The 23,398-nt window shown below is 40.4% G+C and overlaps 1 protein-coding gene across 1 annotated transcript in view; it reads right to left on the bottom strand.

Moving 5' to 3' along the window:
* The window catches only part of DGKI (diacylglycerol kinase iota), a 214,013-nt gene that overhangs the window by 25,189 nt on the left and 165,426 nt on the right, over positions 1-23,398 (bottom strand). The window contains exon 28 of the mRNA XM_065681464.1: positions 9,715-9,740. Within this exon, the coding sequence (XP_065537536.1) occupies positions 9,715-9,740 (26 nt within the window). The remainder of the gene's footprint in view (positions 1-9,714; positions 9,741-23,398) is intronic.

Raw genomic sequence — 23,398 nt, 5'->3', positions numbered from 1 at the left:
GTAAAAGAAAGAAAATTCTCTCACCAAACAGAAGAATATTTTTTGCATGATTTTTAAAATTTGGTGTTGAACAATCAAATTGAACATCTTCAGCAAAAATGGCTAACAGAACAGGAGAACCAGTCTCACACTGCAGTGCTCAAGAAATGAGCATTTGAAGACTGGAAAAAGGGTAATATCACCCCCATTTTCAAGAAGGGGAAAATGGATGACCCAGGGAATTACAGACAAGTCAGTCTCACCTCTGTGCCTGGCAAAATCTTGGAGCACATTCCCCTGGAAGGCATGCTAAGGCACGTGAAAAAGAACAACATAGTTGGTGACAGCCAGCTAACAGGAAATCCTGCCTGACCAATTTGGTGGCCTTCTATGATGGACAAGAGCAGAGCAGCTGACATCATCTACCTGGACTTGTGCAAAGTGTTCGACACTGTCCTATACAACATCCTTCTCTCTAAATCGGAAAGACATCAATTTCATAGGTGGACCACATGGTGGATAAAGAACTGGCTGGATGGCCGCATGCAAAGAGTTATGGTCAATGGCTCAATGTCCGGCTGGATATCAGTAACAAGTGGTGTCCCTCAGGGATCGGTGTTGGGACTGGTCTTGTTCAACATCTTTGTCACCGACATGGACAGTGGGATTGAGTGCGCCCTCAGCAAGTTTGCTGATGACACCAAGCTGTGTGGTTCGGTTGATACACTGGAGGGAAGGGATGCCATCCAGAGGGACCTTGACACGCTTGTGAGGTGGGCTGATGCCCATGACAAGTGCAAGGTCCTACACCTGGGTATGGAGCAATCCTAGGAACAGCTACAGGTTGGGCAAAGAAGAGATTCAGAGCAGCCCTGCGGAGAAGAACTTGGGGGTGTTGGTCGATGAGAAAATGAACATGAGCCAGCTTCAGTGTGCGCTCGCAGCCCAGAAAGCCAACTGTATCCTGGGCTGCACCAAAAGGAGCGTGACCAGCAGGTCGAAGGAGGTGATCCTGCCCCTCTACTCTGCTCTTGTGAGACCTCACCTGGAGTATTGTGTGCAGTTCTGATGTCCTCAACAGAAAAAGGACATGGAACTGCTGGAACAAGTCCAGAGGAGGGCCACGAGGATGATCAGGGGACTGGAGCACCTCCCGTACGAAGATAGGCTGAGAAAGTTGGGGCTGTTCAGCCTGGAGAAGAGAAGGCTGCGCAGAGACCCTGTAGCAGCCTTCCAGTACCTGAAGGGGGCCTATAGGGATGCTGGGGAGGGACTCTTCGTCAGGGACTGTAGTGACAGGACAAGGGGTAACGGGTTAAAACTTAAACGGGGGAAGTTTAGATTGGATATAAGGAAGAAGTTCTTTCCTGTGAGGGTGGTGAGACACTGGAATGGGTTGCCCAGGGAAGTTGTGAATGTTCCATTCCTGGCGGTGTTCAAGTCCAGGTTGGTCAGAGCCTTGTGTTGGATGGTTTAATGTGAGGTGTCCCTGCCCATGGCAGGGGGGTTGGAACTCAATGATCTTGAGGTCCTTTCCAATCCTAACTATTCTGTGATTCTATGATTCTAAGAAAGAGGTTGCTTTATAAACAAACAAGGGGTTATTTGATGGGGAACTTGATTGCCTGTAAGCCTGTAGAGGCATTAACTTACAAACATCATTATAGTTTAAAAAAGTCTTTCACTAACCGTTTTAGAATGTCTAGCCCTGTACGTCAGCCATATCTCTATCTAACATCAGCCATCAGAAAGGAGATGTTGGTGGTCTCCATCTGAAGTAGCTGACTGGCATGGGAATGGAGAATGGGGTTCCTGGACTTTCTAGAGGAGTTCTGCCTCAGCCTAAATATGATGTAAAAACCATGATGGAAATATGACTGCAAAAATACACACAGTTTAGAGGCTTCCTGACTGGAACATAGTATCTCTTGTGCTAGCTAAAGCAAAGACTCATTGATGTTTTAAAATCCTGCAAAAATATACCTGTTCGCTGCCACTATCCACTGTCCTAAAGAAACAGATGGCAATCTAGATTTCCCCGCAGCTTTGGGAGAGGCTTACACCACTTAGGAAATCTAAGAGCAGTGGCTCACGACAGCAGGGCTGTGAGGCACTACTTCCGTGAAAGACAATTAAATAAAAAGCCTGAGAGCTCAAAATGCTCCCAAGAGATGAAGAAAACCAACAGCGCAGCAACCTGCTGCAACCAAAAGCTCAAAAGCACATCAGCTGAACAGCAGCCAAACACAGATGTCTGATGACTATTCAGCAATGGGGATTTTATGGAGGCCTTCACACAGCATCTCGAGCTAATCTATCTGAACAGGAAAATGTGTGCATAAGCACGCATTCTCCTGTGGTTTGAGAGACACTTTTCAAGAACGCTGGCCCTCTGATTAAGTCATACCTCAATAACATCTATTTCTAGGATTGCACAAAGAGGTAGAAAACCCTTCTGAAGTATTCATGGGTTGTCTTTTAGTTACAAAAAGCACTGCATCCTGTGTAGATTCAAAGGAGAGAACTGACACGGTTTTGACTGCACCTGTTTGCCTAACTTGGGAATAAGACAAAAATTTTAACATGCAAAAAATCATCCATTACTCAAGTAGTTATAAATATGCATTACAGAATTCTTTTAAGAATTTCAGATTCAAACAACATATAGCATTAAACCACTGTTTAGAGAGAAAAAAAGTAAAAATAACTACACAGGCTTGCTGGAGAGAAAGAAAAGCTAAATTCTCACTTACACAGAAGTCCCTTCATGCAACTCTGGAAGGATAAAGAGTCTTTCAAGCAGATGTAAATTACACTCAAGCTGCCTTTAAGGTCCCATTTGCACTGTCAGACTAGTTTAAAGGTACTTTGATGCCAATTAGAGTCCGCCCTGAATTGTTTATATGGCACTGATGCAGAGTTGAGAGTGCAATTGATAGTTAAGAATGGAAATATACAGATCCTAATGCCAAACTTTTCCTGCAAGACTGTTTAACACAGATTTAAAAAGGAAGGGATGTCCAAAAAGAAAAAAGACTTCCTTTGTAAATGGTCCAAAAGCCCAAAGAACAGTTGCAGATAAACTAAGTACCATCTGGCAGACATCCTCACTTTTTTTTCTTTCCTTTTTATTTTCATTTTTAAGCCAAGACAGGAACAATTAATGTAATTTTCGGGAGCGATGTAGTTGATGAAAATGTCTCTGATTAAGCAAGAACACAAGGCAGGGAAGACTTTGGCTGACTAATGCAGCCACTTTATCAATAGAGTGGCATTACTTTGGCAGGAAGAGAATTCTAGGTAAAACAATTAAGCAGAGGTTTATTTTTTATTTGAAATTTAAAAGGGTAGCAATAAAAGGACCACTGTTGGCCATGTTGCTCCTCCCCCTTCCCTGACTTGGTGGACCACTACTACCACAGGCTGGCTGCAGTGCCTTTGCCTGGCAGTATCTAAGTAGCTCTTCCTCAACAAGCTAGGTCTTCACAGTAGGAGTAGTCTGAAAGTTAGTTCAAGCATTTATTTGCTGACCAAAGTCTTTGATGGGTAGGGCAAACTGTTTTCTTGTTTTAGTTAAACAAGTTTGCCACTCTTATCTGATCATGGGCAGCCTCCATGAGAAAGAATAAACAGGAGCAAAGTAGTTTGCAAGGTTACCCAGAGCTTCTGCTTGAAAATAGGTGCCAGCACATTTCTTACACCTACTTCCTCCTGAGGAAAAAGGGATAATGGCAGTGGCTATTTGGAAAGAAACATTTCCTGGTTTTCCTCTATCACTAATTCAGTTATCTGACAGACCTTTCCTTCCCAGCTGCCTTCTGACCCCTCAGCCCGATAAAAGGTGGGGTGCAGGAACTTTTTAAAGGTTTTGGGCAGAAAGAACCTCCCTCAGACCTAGATAAACGCTTTGAGAAAATACTTTCTTTTGCTATGGGTACCACAGGTCTGCATTGATACCAGCTGAGCTGAGAAGTAAATGAACAAACTCATAGCAGATCCCCAAGTCAGAGTTGGCTCAACTGGCTGAAGACTACTTTCAAAACACTATCCAGGAGGGCTTCCTTCCCAAAGTGTTTAATTAATCAAAATAAATACCTGCAGTCAGGAGCCCCCCACTGTACTGTCTTTGATTTGTTCAGAGAAAGTATTCCAAGACATCTCAATTTGTTGCTAGGTAAATGGCTGCAACATCACCCTGAAGAATATGGCTTTTCATCTGGAGCTGCACAAAACAATTACTCACTCTTTTAAAGGAATCTGGTGTAAAAAGCAGAGGTGCTTAAAAAAAACCACAATTTTCTTTTTAATTCTACTAGCACTGAGATATTTGGGTTCACCTGTAATACCCTACTCATCCTTTTATTCATGAAAGCAGGATGCTTAAAAAACTCTTGAGGAGAACACCCTATTGCAGATTATGACAAGCAAGATCAGTGGGTAGTAGCTCCAACAAGAAGAAAGGAGATTGAGAGAGTAAAGTCCATGTTCCCACAGGCCTCTGGGGAAGTTTCTCAGCTCTTGTGCTCTTTTCTGGGACGCCAACAGACATCTTCCTCTTCACATGGGTTCAAGACTTCTCTTTCATGGAACAGACAACACTGGAGAAAATACCATAGTGCACAGAACATTCTGCCCCTGAGGCAGGAGCAGATATTGCATAGCAAAGCATTTGCTGCATGGGGTGGAGCACCACTGTCTTCCATGCATACACCTGATAACTCCGTTCGTTATAATTCATACAGTAGTTCTCGCCATCCTGAGGCATATCTAGAGACAGAATTATACCTTGCCCCAAGCTTGCTTGCCTCAACCTTCCAGCCTGAAGCTGGTGCAAGCAATCCCTGTGGAAAACTCTTCTAATAGAGGCTAATTTGAAGATCACCATTATAAACCCACTTAACTGCTAAAACACTCCTAGCTCTACATAAATCCCTGCTGAGGATAGGACATCCAGACTGGATAACTCTAAGTTACAGGACATCCAGACTGGATGACTCTAAGTTACATCATGGAATTACCATATGCCAGAATTCGAAAGACCTTTGAGTGTCACAGTTCATCTTTCCAAGCAGAAAAATTTTCCCTCATCTTCATCTTCTGTATAATATTAATTCATTCATCTTAATTTCTCAGTCATCCCATATTCCCTCATGAACTTGTAACCAATTACAGGGAAAAAAAAACAAGAAAAAAACACCAAAACAAAACACACACCAAAAAAAAACCAACCCAAAACAAGAAAAAAGAAACACAAAAAACAACAACAACAATAAAAAATACCCGAACCACCACACAAACACCACCACCCACCCCCCCCACCCACCCCCCCCCGTAAAACAAACCCACAAACCCAGAGTTTAATCACAGCAAAGCTTCCTAGAAATTATGTTGATGCAGCAAAAAAGCATGTCTGCTGGGAGCTAACAAGGCAAAAAGCCCAGTTTCGTGGGTTTATAGAGAAACAAGAAGAGCAAAAGAATAGAGACAAATGTTTGGAACCTCCTGTCTCCAGATCATAATGCATAAGGATTAAGCACGGAGGTTGACTGCTACTTGAGGTGTATTAGTATAGCCACTTGAAACTTTGAATAGTTCCATCAAAGGCAAGGTTCCTCTGAAGTTAGGCAAACAAGTATTGCATTGTGACAGTTCCAAGTTGCCACTAGATAATTAACATGTGAATGTCCACATGCCGTTAATAGCACACTCAAGAGTTTGCTAGTACTTTTCTTTCAGAAGACTGAAATGGAACTTATTGTATTCTTTTTAGAGCATTTCCCTCAGTTGCTCAGGTGATGATGAACAACAACCAACTCACAGGGTAACCAAAGAATGACAAAGATAACCCAGATGAAGTTAGACCAAAGGTAATGTAAATTATGAGATTATTCAATGTGTTTGCATTGGAAAATTTGTAGACAGACTTTTGCAGGCCAGCTGTGAATAAGAGCAGGCAAGACACGATCTAGCATACATATGATGTACAGAGCAGTACTGAAAGGTGCTGGATGAAGGAAGAGTTTGGTAAACCACAGCCATTCACTAAATAATCAGGCAATGACTGTGTACCAGCCAGGCAACTCATCAGAAGTCTACAATCCTATCACAGTATCATCCCTGATCTAGAAACAATGGATTTGGTTTCTTTCACTAACCTCCAACAGCTTCAGGCATCCTGAGCATAAGACCTGGATTTTTATAGAGTGAAAATAGAGCAAGTGGTACCAATTACTAACAGGAGAACTGCCTTTTCTCCACCTCATGACATCCACCAGGTCTTCTGTGACCCTGCCACTTGCCTGCTGTTGACTTTCTTCAAATCCCAACACCCAAAGAAGACTGCAGTCTTCCATGGCTGCAGGTCATGCAAATGCACCGCGGCCCACATGACTGAACAGGTAGCCCTTACATTTTTTTCTTCAGAGCCATCGCTCTAATCTCCTGTCTAAACTAGTATACTTTGGCATTTACTTAGCTTGTTGCATTTTGTCAGTTAGTCAAGGAATTTGGACACTAGAGGTTTTGTCCTTTTTATGTTTGTGTTTGTTTGTTGGTCAGTTTTTCTTTTCTAATTAAAAAAAATAAAATAAAAGGAAAGAAGAAGATGGATTTCACTCTTTAGTTATCCACCTGTATCAAGAACAAAGACACAAACCTCTTCTACAATCTTTAAGAGATTTGGGGATTTTCTAGCAGTATTGTTTCCATTTCTGTGCCAATTAAAATAGCTCTGTTTTCTAACTGATAAGGGTGCTTTTAATATGTATCCACAACAAGAAGCTTTGTATGCTGTTACAATTGTTCGATAGATGCCCAGTCCCATACAGATGGTGCTTTATCCTCACCCTCTCTTCAAGCCAGAATAGTGCATTGTCCTAAAAGAGATTAATGGAAGTGCCATTCACATTAGACACTAATGCTGATAGTAGCTCCGTTACTACACTACAGATGCAACTAATGCTTGAAGCAAGCAGTCCACACTGGAGGAGAAGTGGGACATTCAGAAACCAAAGTGAGGAGCACAGTGAAAGAATCTATGCAGAACGCAATCTCATGGTCAAAGGGAAAGAGACATTAGAAAAGGAAGACAAAGAATTAAAACAAACAACAGAGAAACAGTAGGGGGGGAAAAATGGGGACTGAAAATTAAAGTAGACAAAACAAAGATCAGGAACTGAATGGAAAGTTAAAACCAAAGATCCAGCACAGCAGAGAAAGTGCCTTTACACAGCAATGGCCAGCACATCATGTCATCAGAAAATCAGCACTAGAAAGGTGCCTTGTAAGAGCAGCTGAAACACAGTGATACCAGCGAGTGTAAGTTATTCTACAGCTGGATCTTGCCCCATTGTGCACCCCAAAGATTATCACCTTATAAAATTACATAGGAATGTTTAACATCTGAAATAGGCGAAGAGTTGAGTACTGATTAATAATGAAAATGAGTCTCAAAACTGACTCCTGGATACCTACTCCAAGAAAAATATACCAGGAGAGGTCTGCACAAACACTACAAAAGAGGCAATTCAGAGATAAGTTTTTGGCTCTCTCATGGCCCCTCTCTGATTTTGTTTGGACAAGAGATTTCACATTCAAAACTAATTTGAGATGCTTCCACACATGCATAAAGTGGACTGAGAAGCAGCTAGGCTCAAAAGAGTTCATGCTGTAGAACTTTTGTCATGTTATCCTTCTAGTACTGCGCTCATTTGAATGTGGCATAACAGGAGAGAGGAAATCCAAGTATTGGACCTCTCTGTCTGAAATGTCACTGGGGTATGGATTACAAATCTGGTTGGATACTCCACAGGCATGAAACACAAAACTCCTAACTATCACTACCACATCACTAATTGTTCAAAGGCCTTTCATCTGCATTTCAGAGGTTTCTTATGAAAGAAAGGGAAAACAGGGAAGGAAAAGGCTCTTCAGAGATGTTTATCAACCTGAAAAACCAGACCCTGGCAACAGACGGTAGATGGCAAACAGGAAGATTTTGCAAAAAACTAGAACAGTATAAAAACACTGGAAAGAAGGAAATCATTATGACAGCAGGAAATACTAAAATTTAGAGATACACAAGGAAATGCATTTACAATGTCTGTTGCTCTATTAATAGATAAAAATGGAGCAATAAAATAAATGCAAGGGAAATGAAAAAGCAAGAGCATTCTGTCACTAACAAGCTTATGCACTGACAAGCAGCTTGAGTCCAGGTCTTGAAATAGTACATTAGACCATAATGTTTTCAAATTTCTTCTGAGGATTAGATAAATGGCTTACACCATTAACTCTTACAGGTCTCCAGTACTTTTTATTAAGAAGCTGTGCTCAGGGTGAAAAAGCAGATGAACTATTAAACAAGAAAACTACCACTGGTTCACAATGTCAATGAGCTGTAAATCGCCAGATACACCAGGAAATTAAAACTATGCTTCTGCCATTTTTGTGTTCTTATTCGTCAGTGGATCCACTCCTATCAGACACTAGGAATGGACTAGATGGGCTAGATATATATATTATATATATATATCCTTTGTATGACATATTTGTCCATTTTTATGGCTTTCTTGTAACTTCCTTTACTAAGAAATGACACATCAAGGAGATGAAGAGAATTTATTAACGACAGTATATTTGACAACCACTATACTGGATTAAAAAGATCTTGGCTGGAGGCAATGATGACGTAGGGTGATACCTAACCAGTCATTCTGCACTCCAAGTGAACATACTTCAGTGACAGGTTCAAATCTCCTTACATCACCATTTGCTATAGTCCTTACTATTCCCTATCTGGAATTTTCTTAAATACTACTTACTGTATTGTCCAATTTTTTTTCTGACTGTGTAACTGCATACAAATTGAATGCCAGAAGAAAATAGATATTTATTTCTCTTGTAGTCCAAAATAATATTCCTGATTCAGACCTACATGATAATCTTTCTCCTTTCAGTCTCTTTAGACTCTTTATTTTTTTTTTTCCCCATTCCTTGTGCAACCCTGCCAGTGCAATTACTACCTCATTTGCAGTATGCCTTTGGATTTCAGTACCAACGCAACCATACTTTAATGTACTTTAGAGGGATATTTATACCACCTAGCTCTAAGCGCCTAAGTTGGTCAAGTTATTAACCAGGTAGTCACTGAAAACTCCCTCTTTCATCCACAGAAAAAAGATTAGATCTTTCAGTCTTCTTCAGAACAAGTATATTACCACAGCCTGCAACTCTTGCTACTCAAGCTATGAGATTTCTATGTGTAGAAGCTCCTAGCTGTGCTAAAGCCATACCATGCTACCAAACTGTCTTTAGTGGTAACCCAAGACATTATGGGTTCAAGCCTTTAAAACATAGGTAAGACAAGGTAAGAGTCAAGAGAGAGAAGCTCATCTTCACAAAAACCATGTATCATTCTTTAAGCCAACACATAATTTTCCAGAGGTGAAGCCTTACATGATTGTGTGAATAAATTGCAAACCCTTGTAATAGCTCCATTTCATTGAGCAAGATTCATTTTACAAATAATTCAACACAGGCTTAACTTCTGCCAGCCCCAACTAAATCAACTAAATTAACAAGTACTTGATGTCTAGGGGTCAACAATGTTTGAGCAATATCAAAGTTTAATTTTTATAAAGTAATTTTTCTCCACAACAGCTTGTGTTAAAAAACAACTAACTAGCTTTAGTCTCATTTTTAATATGCTCTTAGTGTCTATACAACGGATCTTACCTTGATCTTCTGAAGAGACCGGTGACCTGGAATGAAACAACAAAGTCCAGTCAATCTTTAGGTTTGAAAAGGCCATAATTAAGTTCGAGTGTCACTGTGGGAGATAGGATATGGAAGAATTTAAAGGTTTTATTTTAGGTTTTATTCTTTATTCCTTAGAAGAGAGGGCTAGGAGGCATTTGATGAGAAAAGAGCAGAAAAGGGCAGATACCTACTCCAGCAGCATGCTCTGCAGACCAGAATGGCAGTATGGAGTCACATCAAAAAGGCAGCTGTCAGCTGCACTGTTTAGTATTCATGCCAAAATTGTCTGTAGGTACTTGGCAAAAAAATGATCTACTACCGTTAATGTTGGAAATAGCTGACATTACTGGTAAGAAAGTCCTGATCCTCCTGATATTGTTGGAGGGACCATAATTAAGTGCGTGTGGGCCAGGAGAAAACCTCACAACTAGGATGTCTGAGGAAATTACAGCTTCACGGGAACTCACAGTCATTAAGGTGGCCACTTTTCTTGCTACAAGTCAATGTAGTGGCCAGCATAAAACACTAGTCATAATACTGGCAGTTCATGCTACCTTCACAAAAGCGACAAAAGTAGACACAAAAAAACCCAAACAAACCACTGAACAAACCCCGCTTCCCTCCCCCCAAAAAACCAAAACCAACCAAACAAAACAACAACAATAAAAAAACACCAACAACAAAACAACCAAACTAAAACCAACCAAACAAAAAAGTTTGGACAGATGTAATTACAGCAAAAAGCAACATAAGAGCAGCAACATAAAAGTTACAGGGTTCCCTAACCAGTGGCTTCAGCTTCTGATAATACACCAAGAGTGGGGGATTATAAAACATAGAGAACCTCTCAATGCACCCAGCAATGAGCAGAAGAACCCCACTGAATTCCAGGGACTTGTGTCATAGCTCCCATTACTAAGGATCACACTCCTCATCGTTTTGGTCAGCATCCGCAATAAAATAATATAAAGAGCTGTAAAATATCGTCTGTCCATTTTCCCCTTTGCTGCAGTACCTTGACTTAGCAAAACTGGGGCTAATTGTACAGCCAAATCTGTGCCTTGGTTGTTCAGACTAGATTGACAGCACACAGTGAACTGGACCATTGCCTCAGCACTTCCCCAGCAAAGACTCTCAGCTGCATATACAGCCTTCCCACCAGGTAACAGTGAGTTTGCTCCTGTGGTGAAAGGGTCAAATCCATGCTTCCTTTCAAAGTTACAGTTAATTTTGCACCAATGTACAAAAATAACAAATTACCAAATATTTAAAAACGTTAGTGTTGCCAGCAAACAGATCAAAGCTGACATGAAAAGCGGCCACGGAGGGGTGAAGGGAAAAGAAAGAACAAAGGGTAAAAGAACACATGTATATTTAACTGAGTCAGCAGGAGATGAGGTCTGGACCAGGGGAGAGGAGGGTTAGAAACCCTGTATTTAGAGGAATAAAGGAGCTAAAGAAGGAGTCATGATCTCATTCCATAACAGAGGTCTGAAAATGAAGGTTGAGGGATTATAGAAGTTCAGAAGCAGATATGCAAATATGTAGGTGCAAACAGGAAAGATGGAAAGAAAAGAAGGAAACTCTCCTAATGAGGTATGCAAATTTTTAGGTTTAAAAAGAGCTAGAGATTTGCAAAGAAAGAGAGGAAAGAGTTGCAGCACAGCTGGAGCAATGGTCACTGTGAAAGGAAAAATGTGATTGCCTAATTAAGATTCTGACTGCGCAAGAAGCCAATGTGTCTGCATGGATCAGAATTAATTAATCCCCTACTCCCATTAAATCCTCTGATTGCTGCTGAACATCCTAGGCATGTATCCGGCTCTGCTGCCAACCAGGCCAGCCCTGCCCATATTCTTCAGCCATGACTGTGGAAATACAGTAGGAATATGGGTAACCCTGAGGATTAGTAGGCATCACTAGGACTCTGTCCCACTGCTTTGATCAGTTAGTTAGAGGTCTTCCTCCATAACCCCCAGCAGAAGCTCTCCTGAAGGTCAAAATAGACAGTGTTTCCTACAAGGTTAAAGAATGGAGAACGGCCCATATCAAGAGATGCAAATTTTTAGGTGCTTAAAAATATTTTTACGTGAAGGAGTCATGCCAGGTTCGTTAGCTCACATATCCTGACTCTCCGCCCATTGAAAATGCAGTATCCCACAACATCAGTAGAATTTATTCCTTTGTTTTGTTTCTTAATTGCACAGTTTCATCACCTTTCCAATCATTATTTGAAGCAATAAAATAAACAATAAAGATTATCCTACAATTTGGCTCTTCTTTATGCCTGGTAAAACAGATGTCATTATTTCCTTAAAGCATCAACAACAGGAGATACTATTACTACCTTCTCGATTAAAACATTGTAGGGAGGGATGAAAATTATGAAAATGCATACTAAGTAACCCAAATTACTATGTATTTTTCAAAATACTACTGTCATATACCTTTGTTTTATGCCTTCAAAACAGTGGTTAAAAATGAAAGATATCTAACAGATACCATTGTTGCTAGTGGGAGTGTTATCATTTGAAAGCCTTCATCAAGCATCTTTTGAAACTGTGGAGCCTGGTATCCTGAGAAAGTAAGGTTTATCTAATTGTAGCATCTTGATATGTACATACGCACCTCTGCCTCATCCTAATAAAGTTTGAGCTTGTTGGCTCATTTCACCTACTGTTAACTGAGAGGCTGGAGACCCAATTCCTGCTTTCCCAAAGAAACACAATAGCATAAGCTCAAACTTTCTGCATAGTTGCAAAGCCATAAAGAGAAGTTTTGAATATCTCAGCCACAGGAAAGCCTCAATGGGAGCTTCTACCATTGCAGATACCAAAGTTTCAACCACAATAAACTAGGCTTCTTTTGTTCCATTATTGACATAAAATATTTTGGCAAAGAGCAAAGAGGACTTTCAACATTCTCCTACAATTTCAGGCCATACATTTTAGCAGGGGGGAGGTTTTCCAAACCGTTCAAGTATGGGCCTAGGTACACTAAGGGGAATCTTGCTTGTAACTATAATGTAAGAAAATAGGGCTACTGAAAAGTCCACACTAATAATGTTGGGCATTTTATGCATTGTCTGTTTCACCCCATGCTTGTGACAGGCTCTAAGGGAGGAAGGAAAGCAAGTCTAATGACCTGCTCCAAACCACATGCAGTCATTCCACAGGCACAGGGGACTTTCCTGATAGGAGAAAAAAAAATCAAGTGGATGCTCATATTTCCGGTCACACGTCTTTTTCTCAGGTCTGTAAGAAGTGTGAGGGATACGCTGTGGCAGCACTGGTCATGAGATGGGTGTCCTGAGGAAGGAGGATTCTCAGCTGCTAACATCCACATGGTAACCATCTATCTAGCACCTGCCAGCTGTCCTCCTTGTATGATTCTAGCTATATGTTTGACTGCCAATAAAGAAGCAAGTCATCTCACAATGTCTGTGACTTAAAAAAAGTAGAGACAAGTCAGAGATATTTCAGAAGAACTAATATGCTGTGAAGATCTGTGGTCCCACCTGGGCCAAAACACTTGGCTAAATGAAGTCTTGAAGAGGTTTTCATTTGGTTAAACAAAACAAAAACCCCCAAACCATCAGGAAAAGGTTTGGACACTGCAATACCCTGTTCTTAGCCATTTCAGAACAGAATAGCTTATTTTTTATATGAACTGTTAGCTTTTTCTGGTTTTATCTTGGTGTAAAATTAACTTGTAGAAAGGCTCATCACCTCCCCAAGAGAGTAAAGTCAGGCCAAATTGTCTATGACTGGCTACATTTCCAGAATCATGAGATAAAATTAGTTCTTCTACAAACAACATTCTTTTCCCATGCATAAATGTAAAAGGAAAACCCAATTTCAAGTATTTTCACAAAAGATATTAATCTGACTTTTATACTGCCCTGGTTTGACAGATGCTTTATGAAGAGCTATTGAATGACTAGTTAAAAGTGAAGACAAATATTGCTATGATGACAGGGAAGGGGATCAGAAGGGAGGAGAACGGAAAGTATGTTATCACCTCCATTTGCCTTTTGTGCTGTTCATACTCCTCCTTTCTCTAGGTCCTGAAGTAATGTTTTCCTGCTGCAGGGTTGCAAGCTCTACTCAGAGCTGAAACAGAACTTGCAAGCCTCAGACTGAAAGAGGAAGCTGTGCATTGCCTATTCCTCCACTCCCTATGCAAGCAAAGCGGTACCTTTTGTGTTTAACACAAAATGCGAAAGGATTTCCCAGGAAATGAGGTAGTCATATTTAGAAATGCATGAAAAAAAGCCATAATAATAATGTAAAACATATCATGCATTCACTAGATGCTTCCAGCAAATTGGAAGACTTATGATACTGAGAGCGTGAGACATGCCCACTTAGCACAGCACTGTGCCTCAGAGTTAATGGTCTGGTCCAGAGCCCACTGGATTTTTTTCTAGTCACTCTTACAGGCTTTCGATCAATTGCTGGCAAAAATCTAATCCTCCAAGACAGCCTTCAATATCATATAAGCCTTCCCCAAACAGCAAAATACAGCTGTTTCCCAGTGCACTCTCCGATGTGCAAGCAATAGATTTATTCAGCACTGGAAGGGTGGAAGAGGGAATATTCATTTCTAAGGAGGGAAGGGCAAGGACTGTCACAATTTCAAGCCTAGTCAACTGAGGCTTAGGAACCTCAAGAAATACAACCAGCCTCCAGCAGATGAATTCTAAAAAAATTTCAGCAAATGGGTACATTACTCATGAAGACAAAAGCCTCTGGAGAAACAAAGCTGGAGCTGATGTAAAGCAGCTATTTTAATCAATAAACCTGTAGCAGAAACCATCTGCACCAGGCCTATTTAAAACCAGACATTTACAATTTAAAGGCCAAATAACAATCTGCATGCAGCAATTCTGCTGGGTTTTATGGCCATTCCATTTTTTCCCTGCTTAAGCAATGTATTTCTGCAAACTTTCTAATTTAGTCTACAACAGCTGCCTGTGACAAGGGGAGGGGAAGAGCTTTCAGATTAAACCCATTCCTTCTCATTTTGCAGATAGATCTATTCAGAATGGAAAGTGGCATCCCTGTTTATTTATTCACATATTCCCTGGTTGTAATTGAAGAAAATTATTAGAATATTAAGTGTTTTTAAAATAAAGGTGAGGAAAAGCCCCATTTCAACAGTCTCTATCAATGTCTCTGGTACCGGGAGTCACCTGCAGCCACAGCTGCAGGATGTGCCTTGTATCTTACTGGAAGAAAGGCGGAACTGCTTGCTTTCCTGATCCTTCAGCATCTTTTACTTGGAGGCACCCAGTAAGAGTTAAACATAATGCCCAGCCAGCACATCACCATTTGCTGCTATGGCACCTGATAAAAAATAAAAGCTTAAGAATTACTGAGATGTTCCTCACATTTCTACTTCGACCCTATACATGCCCAGTTCAGAGTAACCTTGACAGGCTAGAGAAGTGGGCTAGCAGCAGCCTAGTAAGTTCAACAAAGGCATGTGCAAAGTCCTGCACCTCAGGAAGAATAAACCCATGGCAAGATAGGCTGAAGGCCTAACAGCTGGAAAACAGCTTTGCAGAAAAGGATGCAGGGCGTTAGCAGAGTACAAGTTGTCCATCAGTCAGCATAGCTCTCTGCAACAGGGAAGGCCAATGGCATACTGGCCTGTATTTGCAAGAGCACAGCCATAAGGTAGATGGAAGTGATTTTTACCCTCTACTGAGTGCTTGTGAGACTTGAGAACAAGGCAGACATTGACACCTGGACTGAGTTCCACAGAGAGCTGCAGAGATGGTGAGGGCATATGAGGAGGGTCTGAGGGGCCTGATTTAGTTCAGTGAAAAGAGAAAGCTCAGTGGAAATCTTATTGCTGCCTTCAACTGCCTAATGGGAAAGTATAAAGAAGACAGAGCCAGAGTCTGCTTGAAGAAAGAAGAGTTGAAGAAAGGAGAAGCAACAGTAGCGAGTTAGGACATGTTACTTCATTCAGAGTGGCTATTAGGAAAAAAATTCACCATGTGAAGCATCAAATATAAGAACAGGCTGTGCAGAGAGCACAAAATTCATCTGGAAAAGTCTCTGAACAACTTCATCTAGTTGGACCTATTTTGAACAGACATTTGCATCAGATGACCTTTGGAAGCCCACCCCAACCTAAATTTTTCTACAATTCTATGAGTCTCTCTACAAAGTTTTTTGCTTTTACTATCCCAGCTTTCCTGTCATTCTTTACTTTGAAGTATCTCTCATGGACAATGGCCATACTGTCTCACACATATGGGAAAATGCTGACCAGTAATGCTCCCTGAATCTAAAAAATCCCATTCAAGTTGTTTATTATTTTGCAGAAATATGGTTGGACATGTCCTGTTGATCTGTAACAACAAAGTATAGAGCCTGATTTCTTCTAATTCTGCTAAAACAAAGATGAGCACTTTTTCTACCATCTCTGTAACTTCTTTCAGCAGTCTCAAGCCTCTACCTGCACTTAAACCACTGCCTCAACCTCTTCAACAAGCAGTCCAATATACAGGAATGTAGCTCAGTGCTTCTTAGGAGAATAAGAGCAATATTCCTCAGATATATGCCTTTCTGTGTCTCAGGCACGTCTGTGTCCCTTATATTGTTCGATATTGTTTCTTATATTGTCCCTTATATTGTTCTCATCATTGTCTAACCTTTTCTCTCTTACCATTTCTCTGTCCACTGTACAATGTTTTGAATGAAGCCTTGGGACACCACAACGCAGCTATGGCTGAAGCTGTACTGACACCCAGAGGAATTGCCTCGGAATTGCTGCTTAACAAGGGAATAAAAGATTTTCTTGCAAAATCAGCTGTAAACCCAGACATACTTAATCATGATTTAAAAAGAAGGAGAGTAAGAGAGAAATGTTTTAACACATTCATCTTGAAAAAGATAGTTCCACCTTGGAATCTAAGTTGAAATATGACCTAAGAAAGCTGGCTTGTTATTTACTTGAAAAATAAAGTATTTCCAAATGACCAGCAGAATCACTTTAGGGTGATTGTAGATTGTTTGTTGTTGTTTGTTTTTTTTTTTATATTTAAATTTATATTATATTTATAATTATATTTTTTATATTTAAATTTATATTATTTGTTCTCTCTTTTTCTTACCACCACATGACATCAAAATATCTCAGGGGAATATAAGGAATTCATTTTGAAGAGGGCCTGATGCAAGTTTCTTTGAAATGTTGTTCTTCCACTTCCAGATTTGAATTAAATCTGCAATCTCCCCATTGACCTGCCTGTCAACTGCTTGACAAATCAGGGGGTCTAAAGGCAAAAAGGAAAGGCAGTAGCTGATATGGCTGTAATCCTAAAAGAAGCAAAGATCTAGCCACACCATGTAATATTTTGGTGACACAACAAACTGGATGTCCAAGCACTGGACGCTGTTTGAAACAGCTCTTTATTAAGAAGACCTGGAACAGGAACTAAACGGGCTAGGTATATGCACTTCCGTAATATTCTACATTAAATAAAAAAAATAATAATAAAAAAGTTAGGTGCAATCAGGTAATAAATTATCTGGCCTTTTTCCTCAACCGTGGATCTGTTTTACTTTTTCCAGGAAAAGATTAACCCAGAGACTATGGGTCTATGACTTTACTTTTTATTTACTATGACTTTAACTTTCTATTTAACCCAGAGAAAGTAATTATTTTGGTAACCACAAAGCCATGACAGCCACACTGCAAACACGTCAGTTACACTCTGATTCAGAAGATGCATCCGCAGCTGGCCCTCAGGCTAGATAGACTCATAGAACAGTTTGGGTTGGAAGCAACCCAGCTGCTTGGAACCTTGAGATACCATCAAAATAATCTTAGGCCAGTTTGGGTTCCTAACCAATCTAGAAGCTACCCCAAGTGGTGCGTTTGTTACCACAAAGCAAACCACTCACTCCTGATAAATAGCCTTTAGTGGTTTTAGGGAAAGAGAGATTGAATCACAGGAATCCCTCAGAAGCAGAATGCTGCAATTATGTTCATAACAAGTGGCCTGATCTTCACAAGCGCTAAGCGCTAAGCAACCCTTGCTTGCCATCTTTAAAAACAAAGGTAAAATAAACAGAAAGATCACCTCAGTTAATGTGCATAACACACAAGTCCTAGACAGAGCAGAACTGCTGAGCTCTTTACACTCTTGCTTTGAAGTAATTAATGGAGAACAAAACTTGTGACCGGAGTTTCAGGTATGGCTCTGTGCTGCACTTTTAGACGTCTGGCACAGAAAGGAGAATCTAGGAGTCAGGGTTACACTGGCTCCAAGCCATCATTGGCTAATTTCAGCTCTTGGCATAATTTAAACCAGGTCCATCTGTCCCTGCTTGCCCATGGGCATCAACACTGCCAGGAACCTCAACAAGGCTATGTGTCATGGCCCCCACTCTGCATGTATTTCCCTCCCTTGCACACACCTCTGTGCCAGCACTGCTAAACACTCCTTCAGCTACTGAAGGAGCTACTGTCTCAGCTGCTGTCTCAGCTACTGAGGCAAAGCTGTGGGGTTTAGGGCTCCTCTCCCAGCGCAGAGGAGCAGCAGGCAAGCAGGGACAGCTTTTCTCCCTTCCCATTTGAATACTTTGGGGCTTTCAGAAGTCTGCCTTCTCACACAAGAAATCCTTTGGCAGGCATTTTAAGAAGAGACAGTACCTCCTATACCCTGACATATCAGTCTGCAGCCAGAGGACTAGGACACACAACCAGGACATGGAAGAGCAAGGGCAGCTCCCTGCAGAGAAACATGCTCCCTGTCCTTCAGCAGCACCTACATGAGCCAGAGAATCTCTCCCCAACCCAAGAATATCAACCCCAGATCATATTCATGGGTACTTTCTGTTTCAAGCAACACTTCCCAGAAGAAATAAACCTCTTACACACACACATCCACCAAGTAAAAACAGCTCACCAATATATTTTTCAAGCAGCCCCAGTGAAAAACCTCGCTTTTAGTTCAATGAATCAAGCAAAAGCTCATGTCAAAAATATTTTTCCCAGCCTCATCCAAACACTTGAACTTTGTGGGTCTAAAATAATAAACCACAATCTGCAAAAGATGACCTATTTTCACATGACCATGCTTTGTCTCTAGCTTTTTGTTGCATGATAATTTGAGACTCTAGTTTCCAGCCACAGCTGATCTGAACATGTAGCTATTTGAAGAATTGAAGTTAGCAAAGGTTTGACTTTTGGGGTTTAACGTTGTGAACTCAGGCAAAGTAGCACTTCTGTGTGATAGTCTAGAGCAGTTATTTTACCAAACTACATCTCTATTCTCTCTACAAGCATGTTAAAAAGAATTTAGGAATATGAACAGGATATCAATAAGTACAGTCTGAATGCATATTAAGAGATGTCCTAGTGTGAAAGCTTGGACACACTGTGTATCCCAATGTGTGTTACATATGTACAGGACCCTGTTTCATACCCACGTCCTGAAGCTTGTTAGTTTTGTCTTTGATGAGACAGCTTGGTACTGAGTGAGAGCACATTAAGAACCAGTCTCCTTTCTGAGCAGATGGCAGCTCCTTATGGCAGGGACAGAGCATGTGGACACAGGCTTGCTATTCCTGTGCGATACACAGAAAGTGAGAACTGGTATGGTTTGGGGTTCTTTTCCTTACTTCAACTCTTACAAATAAGTAACAAGTACACACAAATACAGACGTACATACTACCCAAAACTACAAGGTTCATTTCTCTCGCAACTTTTATTAGACTGTCATGCTGAAAGATATCCAGCCTGTATTTATACTAGTGCTTAAGCAAGCCAGAAAAATACATGTTTTGTTTCTGTCAGTCATCCTATATTAGCCCAGTAAACCCAGCTAGCCCCTCTTCCAGTGTTTTTAATGTCACTGGGAGCCCTAGGTCTGCCGTTACCACTCCATAAAGCTGAGAGGGATGTTCACATTCTATAGTGGCATTTTTGGCTCCCGTGTCTCCTCTATCCTTCTCTGGCCAGGTGCAGTTACCATATGCCTGATGCTTGCAGGAAAGCAGTCAGCCCTAAAGACTGAATTACCAAACATCATTTTTTTTTTACTTAGCCAAATAGAAAACAAAGATACAAGAAGTGACTGTCTTGACACATTACCCTGCATTCTTTGCTGTAGAGCTGCTTTACGTTTCAGTGCAGATTCTGCTTCTCAGTCAAAGGGCTAAAGTAAGCAAACAAAAATGGAAGCAAAGGGGAAAAAAGATAAAGAAAGAATTGTAACAAGAGAAAAAAGAATGAATTGTACTGCTTCATCAGCCTTGGTTATCAGCCAGAGGGTGGAAAGCAGATTTATAGCTGTTATGGTAAACCACTTAAAGAAAACCAAGACACCCAGCTATCTGTATTCTGTCCACATCAATTTTGTCCTTTAAACATACTCCAAGGAAAGAAAAGGAAAAGGAAAAGGAAAAGGAAAAGGAAAAGGAAAAGGAAAAGGAAAAGGAAAAGGAAAAGGAAAAGGAAAAGGAAAAGGAAAAGGAAAAGGAAAAGGAAAAGGAAAAGGAAAAGGAAAAGGAAAAGGAAAAGGAAAAGGAAAAGGAAAAGGAAAAGGAAAAGGAAAAGGAAAAAAAAAAGAAAAGAAAAAAAAAGAAAAACCAACAACAAAACCCCCTTACATTCCACACATAAAACTTTTTCCTCCTCTTATCAACTGAAACTACTCAGAAAGCATTGTCAAGGTAGCTGGTAGTTGACTTTTTCAGCATCCAGGTAGGAAGGTCCCTTTGTCAAGCACATGCATATTCTGTTGCTTGAAATCACCCAAAGTTGAAGAGAAGAGCTGGACTGCTTACATTTCCCTTTTGGAAAGCAGGATGCCAGTCAAGAAGCAGGATCTCTCTAAAGAAGCCAATTTGTAGTCTTATGGTGCGTGGGAGTGTTTTGCATGTCAGTATCTGCCAAAATAATTTGTCAGCAGGGTGAATTTCTTCAGCTGTGCATCAAGTGTTGAGATGCTACAAAAATCATCAAGAGCCCTCATTCTGAGGGCTCAGGGGCAGGTGGGTGGGAAAGAAGGAAACTAAAATTCCACCCAGTCCTCTCTGGGGAGCTACATTCTGAATAATAAAATTAATTGGTAATAAGTACTGATGAGAAAAAAAAACATCCTACCGGATGCAGTATGGGATGTACTCTATTTCTGCCACATATTGAAGGGGAAGAAACACAAACCCACCTCATTAAATGTGCCTACTGTTGCTAAAACCCCTTAGCAATTCAGCACCTCAACAGCAAAAGTTGGAGAATTAATTCTGGAAGAAAACAAACACTATTTGTATTCCACTTACATAGACAAATAAGGCCATACACATGAAAAACTAAACCAAATTCTGGTTTCTTCCAATTACAGTTAACAAGAGCAGAAGCAAAAGATGACGTGTTAAAGCTCGGTATTGTTGTGAGATGGGTTACCAGGATAATGTTTAAGTACCAATTACTAATGACTCGCAGAAATTTCAAGGAGGAAAAACCATTATTTTTCTACACCCCAGTTATCTGTAGATAAGGCCAGATTTTGGCAGTAGTGACATAAAAATTCTGCTAATTAACAGCGGCAGAGGTGATTAAATGATGTTTTCCACGTATTCAGTCACTTAAAAGTGACACTAGAGGACTGCTGAATGTTCATATTAAACAGTTTCCAGAACCATCTGATTCTCACTGTTTGCAAAGGTCCCTTAGGACTTGTGAATGTAATCACCATAGAGCCGTGGCTCATCCCCTGACCTAGCAGGGTCAATATGTGGTAACACTTTCTCTAGTTCAGCTTCCATATCTTCAGACCTCAGAGCAAAATGACAGGATCTTCCCATACTCAGAATCATCCCCAAGATGGTACCAACATGGCTGAAGTAATGCAAATCCTCTTGAATCCTGAGTTGAGAACATCTGTTCTTGTGTTTACCTCACATACAAAGTCTGTACATGATACACTTAAGATATACCAAAGACACATCTCCTGAAGGCCAGTCTTTGAACAGATATTTTGGTGCCAACATTCCTCGCCATCCCCTATGATTTTAGCATTAGTTTCCTCTCTAAATTGTGTTCCTTTTTTTCTGCAACTGCGTCAAGGTGTGTCTATTAATCCAGGAGCCCCTCCCCTGGCTATGACAGGGATGAACATCACTAGAACTACAGACATTGCTTGGGGAAAGTGGACATGGATTAAGTGACAATGTGGGACAGGCTCAAATTTAACTTGTGAATTAGTATTTATTCAGGTAAAAGTCTTACTTCCAGGTTCATGACAAATGATTTGGCAAGTTCATGTATGTTCTCTATCGAGAGATGCACTTGAGTTTGCTGTGCAAGCAGCTTCAGAAGGAAAAAGAAAACTTCTAGAAAAATTGTAAAAGCTGGACACTTAAATTAGCTTCCAAATAGTAACAGATACCAGCAGCAGTAGCTGTCCTTCAGGAAACTTTTGAAACCCCACAGGTTACAAAGCAGCACAGAACACAAAGCAAGGTTTTTCTTCGGTGCCAATATGGAAAAAGTATGAATTTCACTGGGAAGTCTGCAGTGCTACAGTCTCCGGATTGTTTTCCTATTCAATGATTGCACCACAAAATAAAAATAAATATCCTGGGTTTGAATAGCTTTGTACTGAACTGACTATACAGACAACATAAGAGTTTTAAACTATTTCTGGAAGGGCTTGATTGTAAAAACATAGGGATCTTACAAAGAAAATATACTTCTTTTTGCCAGACAAATTCCACCATTTTTAAAAACCTTTCTATAGTTTGTCAGGCGGAAATTGTTTTCTTGTTAGCAAGAAATGAAGCTTCAAGACAACTTATTCGAGCAATACCAAAATTCTGCTAGTCTTTCATTGTTACATTGTAAGTTTTTAAGGGAATAAGAAGGGCAGAATTATATCTTTAGATCCAGAGGCGCATATCCTCAAGGTAGATTTCCAAAGGAAACCAATAATTATTTCTTTATTCCTCACCGAAAAATCCCTAAAAACAATGAAGGCAGCTAAAATCTTGAAGTATCTGGAGAGAATTAATATCTACAACAGGAGCATAAATTACACGAAACACATTCTTTTACCACACCTGGGAACTAGAGCTGTCTTTGTCAAGAAAGTCTCTAGAAATAAAGGCAGGAGAAGATTTAAGCAGCAAGAGAAGGAAAGATTTCCTAATGGCAGACAAATTGTAGTCTCTGTCTGGAATGTGCACAAGATTTTACATATTGTGACTGCATCATGCTGACAATAGCGAGAGCTTTCAAAACACAGGACCAGACCCCACACTGAGATGCATCACTTTTGCCCACTCAGTCTCACTCAGGGAATTTACTTTCCCTTAAAACAATTTATTACCCATTTGTTAGATTCTTATTTCCTTTTTTTTCTTTCTTTCTTTTTTCAAAGTACTTTCCCTGTTTAAGCCGTGTGTACCTTTCCCTGAACCATTCTGTTCTCTTTACATCACTTTTCCTCCTCTTCGAGTTCACATCTTTCCTTTCACTAACACCCTCTCCATTTTAATATCATTTTCCTAGTGAGAGGTGGAGAGCTGCTTTAGGCAAATTTTCTCATGCTCCACTTTAAGGTAGTGAGAATGGTGCCTGGCAAGCTATTTCTGAAGGTATGTAAGAGAACAGAAGAGAAAGAAAAGGAAGAGT

Source organism: Lathamus discolor, chromosome 1 (assembly GCF_037157495.1).
Source record: "Lathamus discolor isolate bLatDis1 chromosome 1, bLatDis1.hap1, whole genome shotgun sequence".
Lineage (NCBI taxonomy): Eukaryota > Metazoa > Chordata > Aves > Psittaciformes > Psittacidae > Lathamus > Lathamus discolor.
This window is presented reverse-complemented; position numbering and strand designations above follow the sequence as displayed.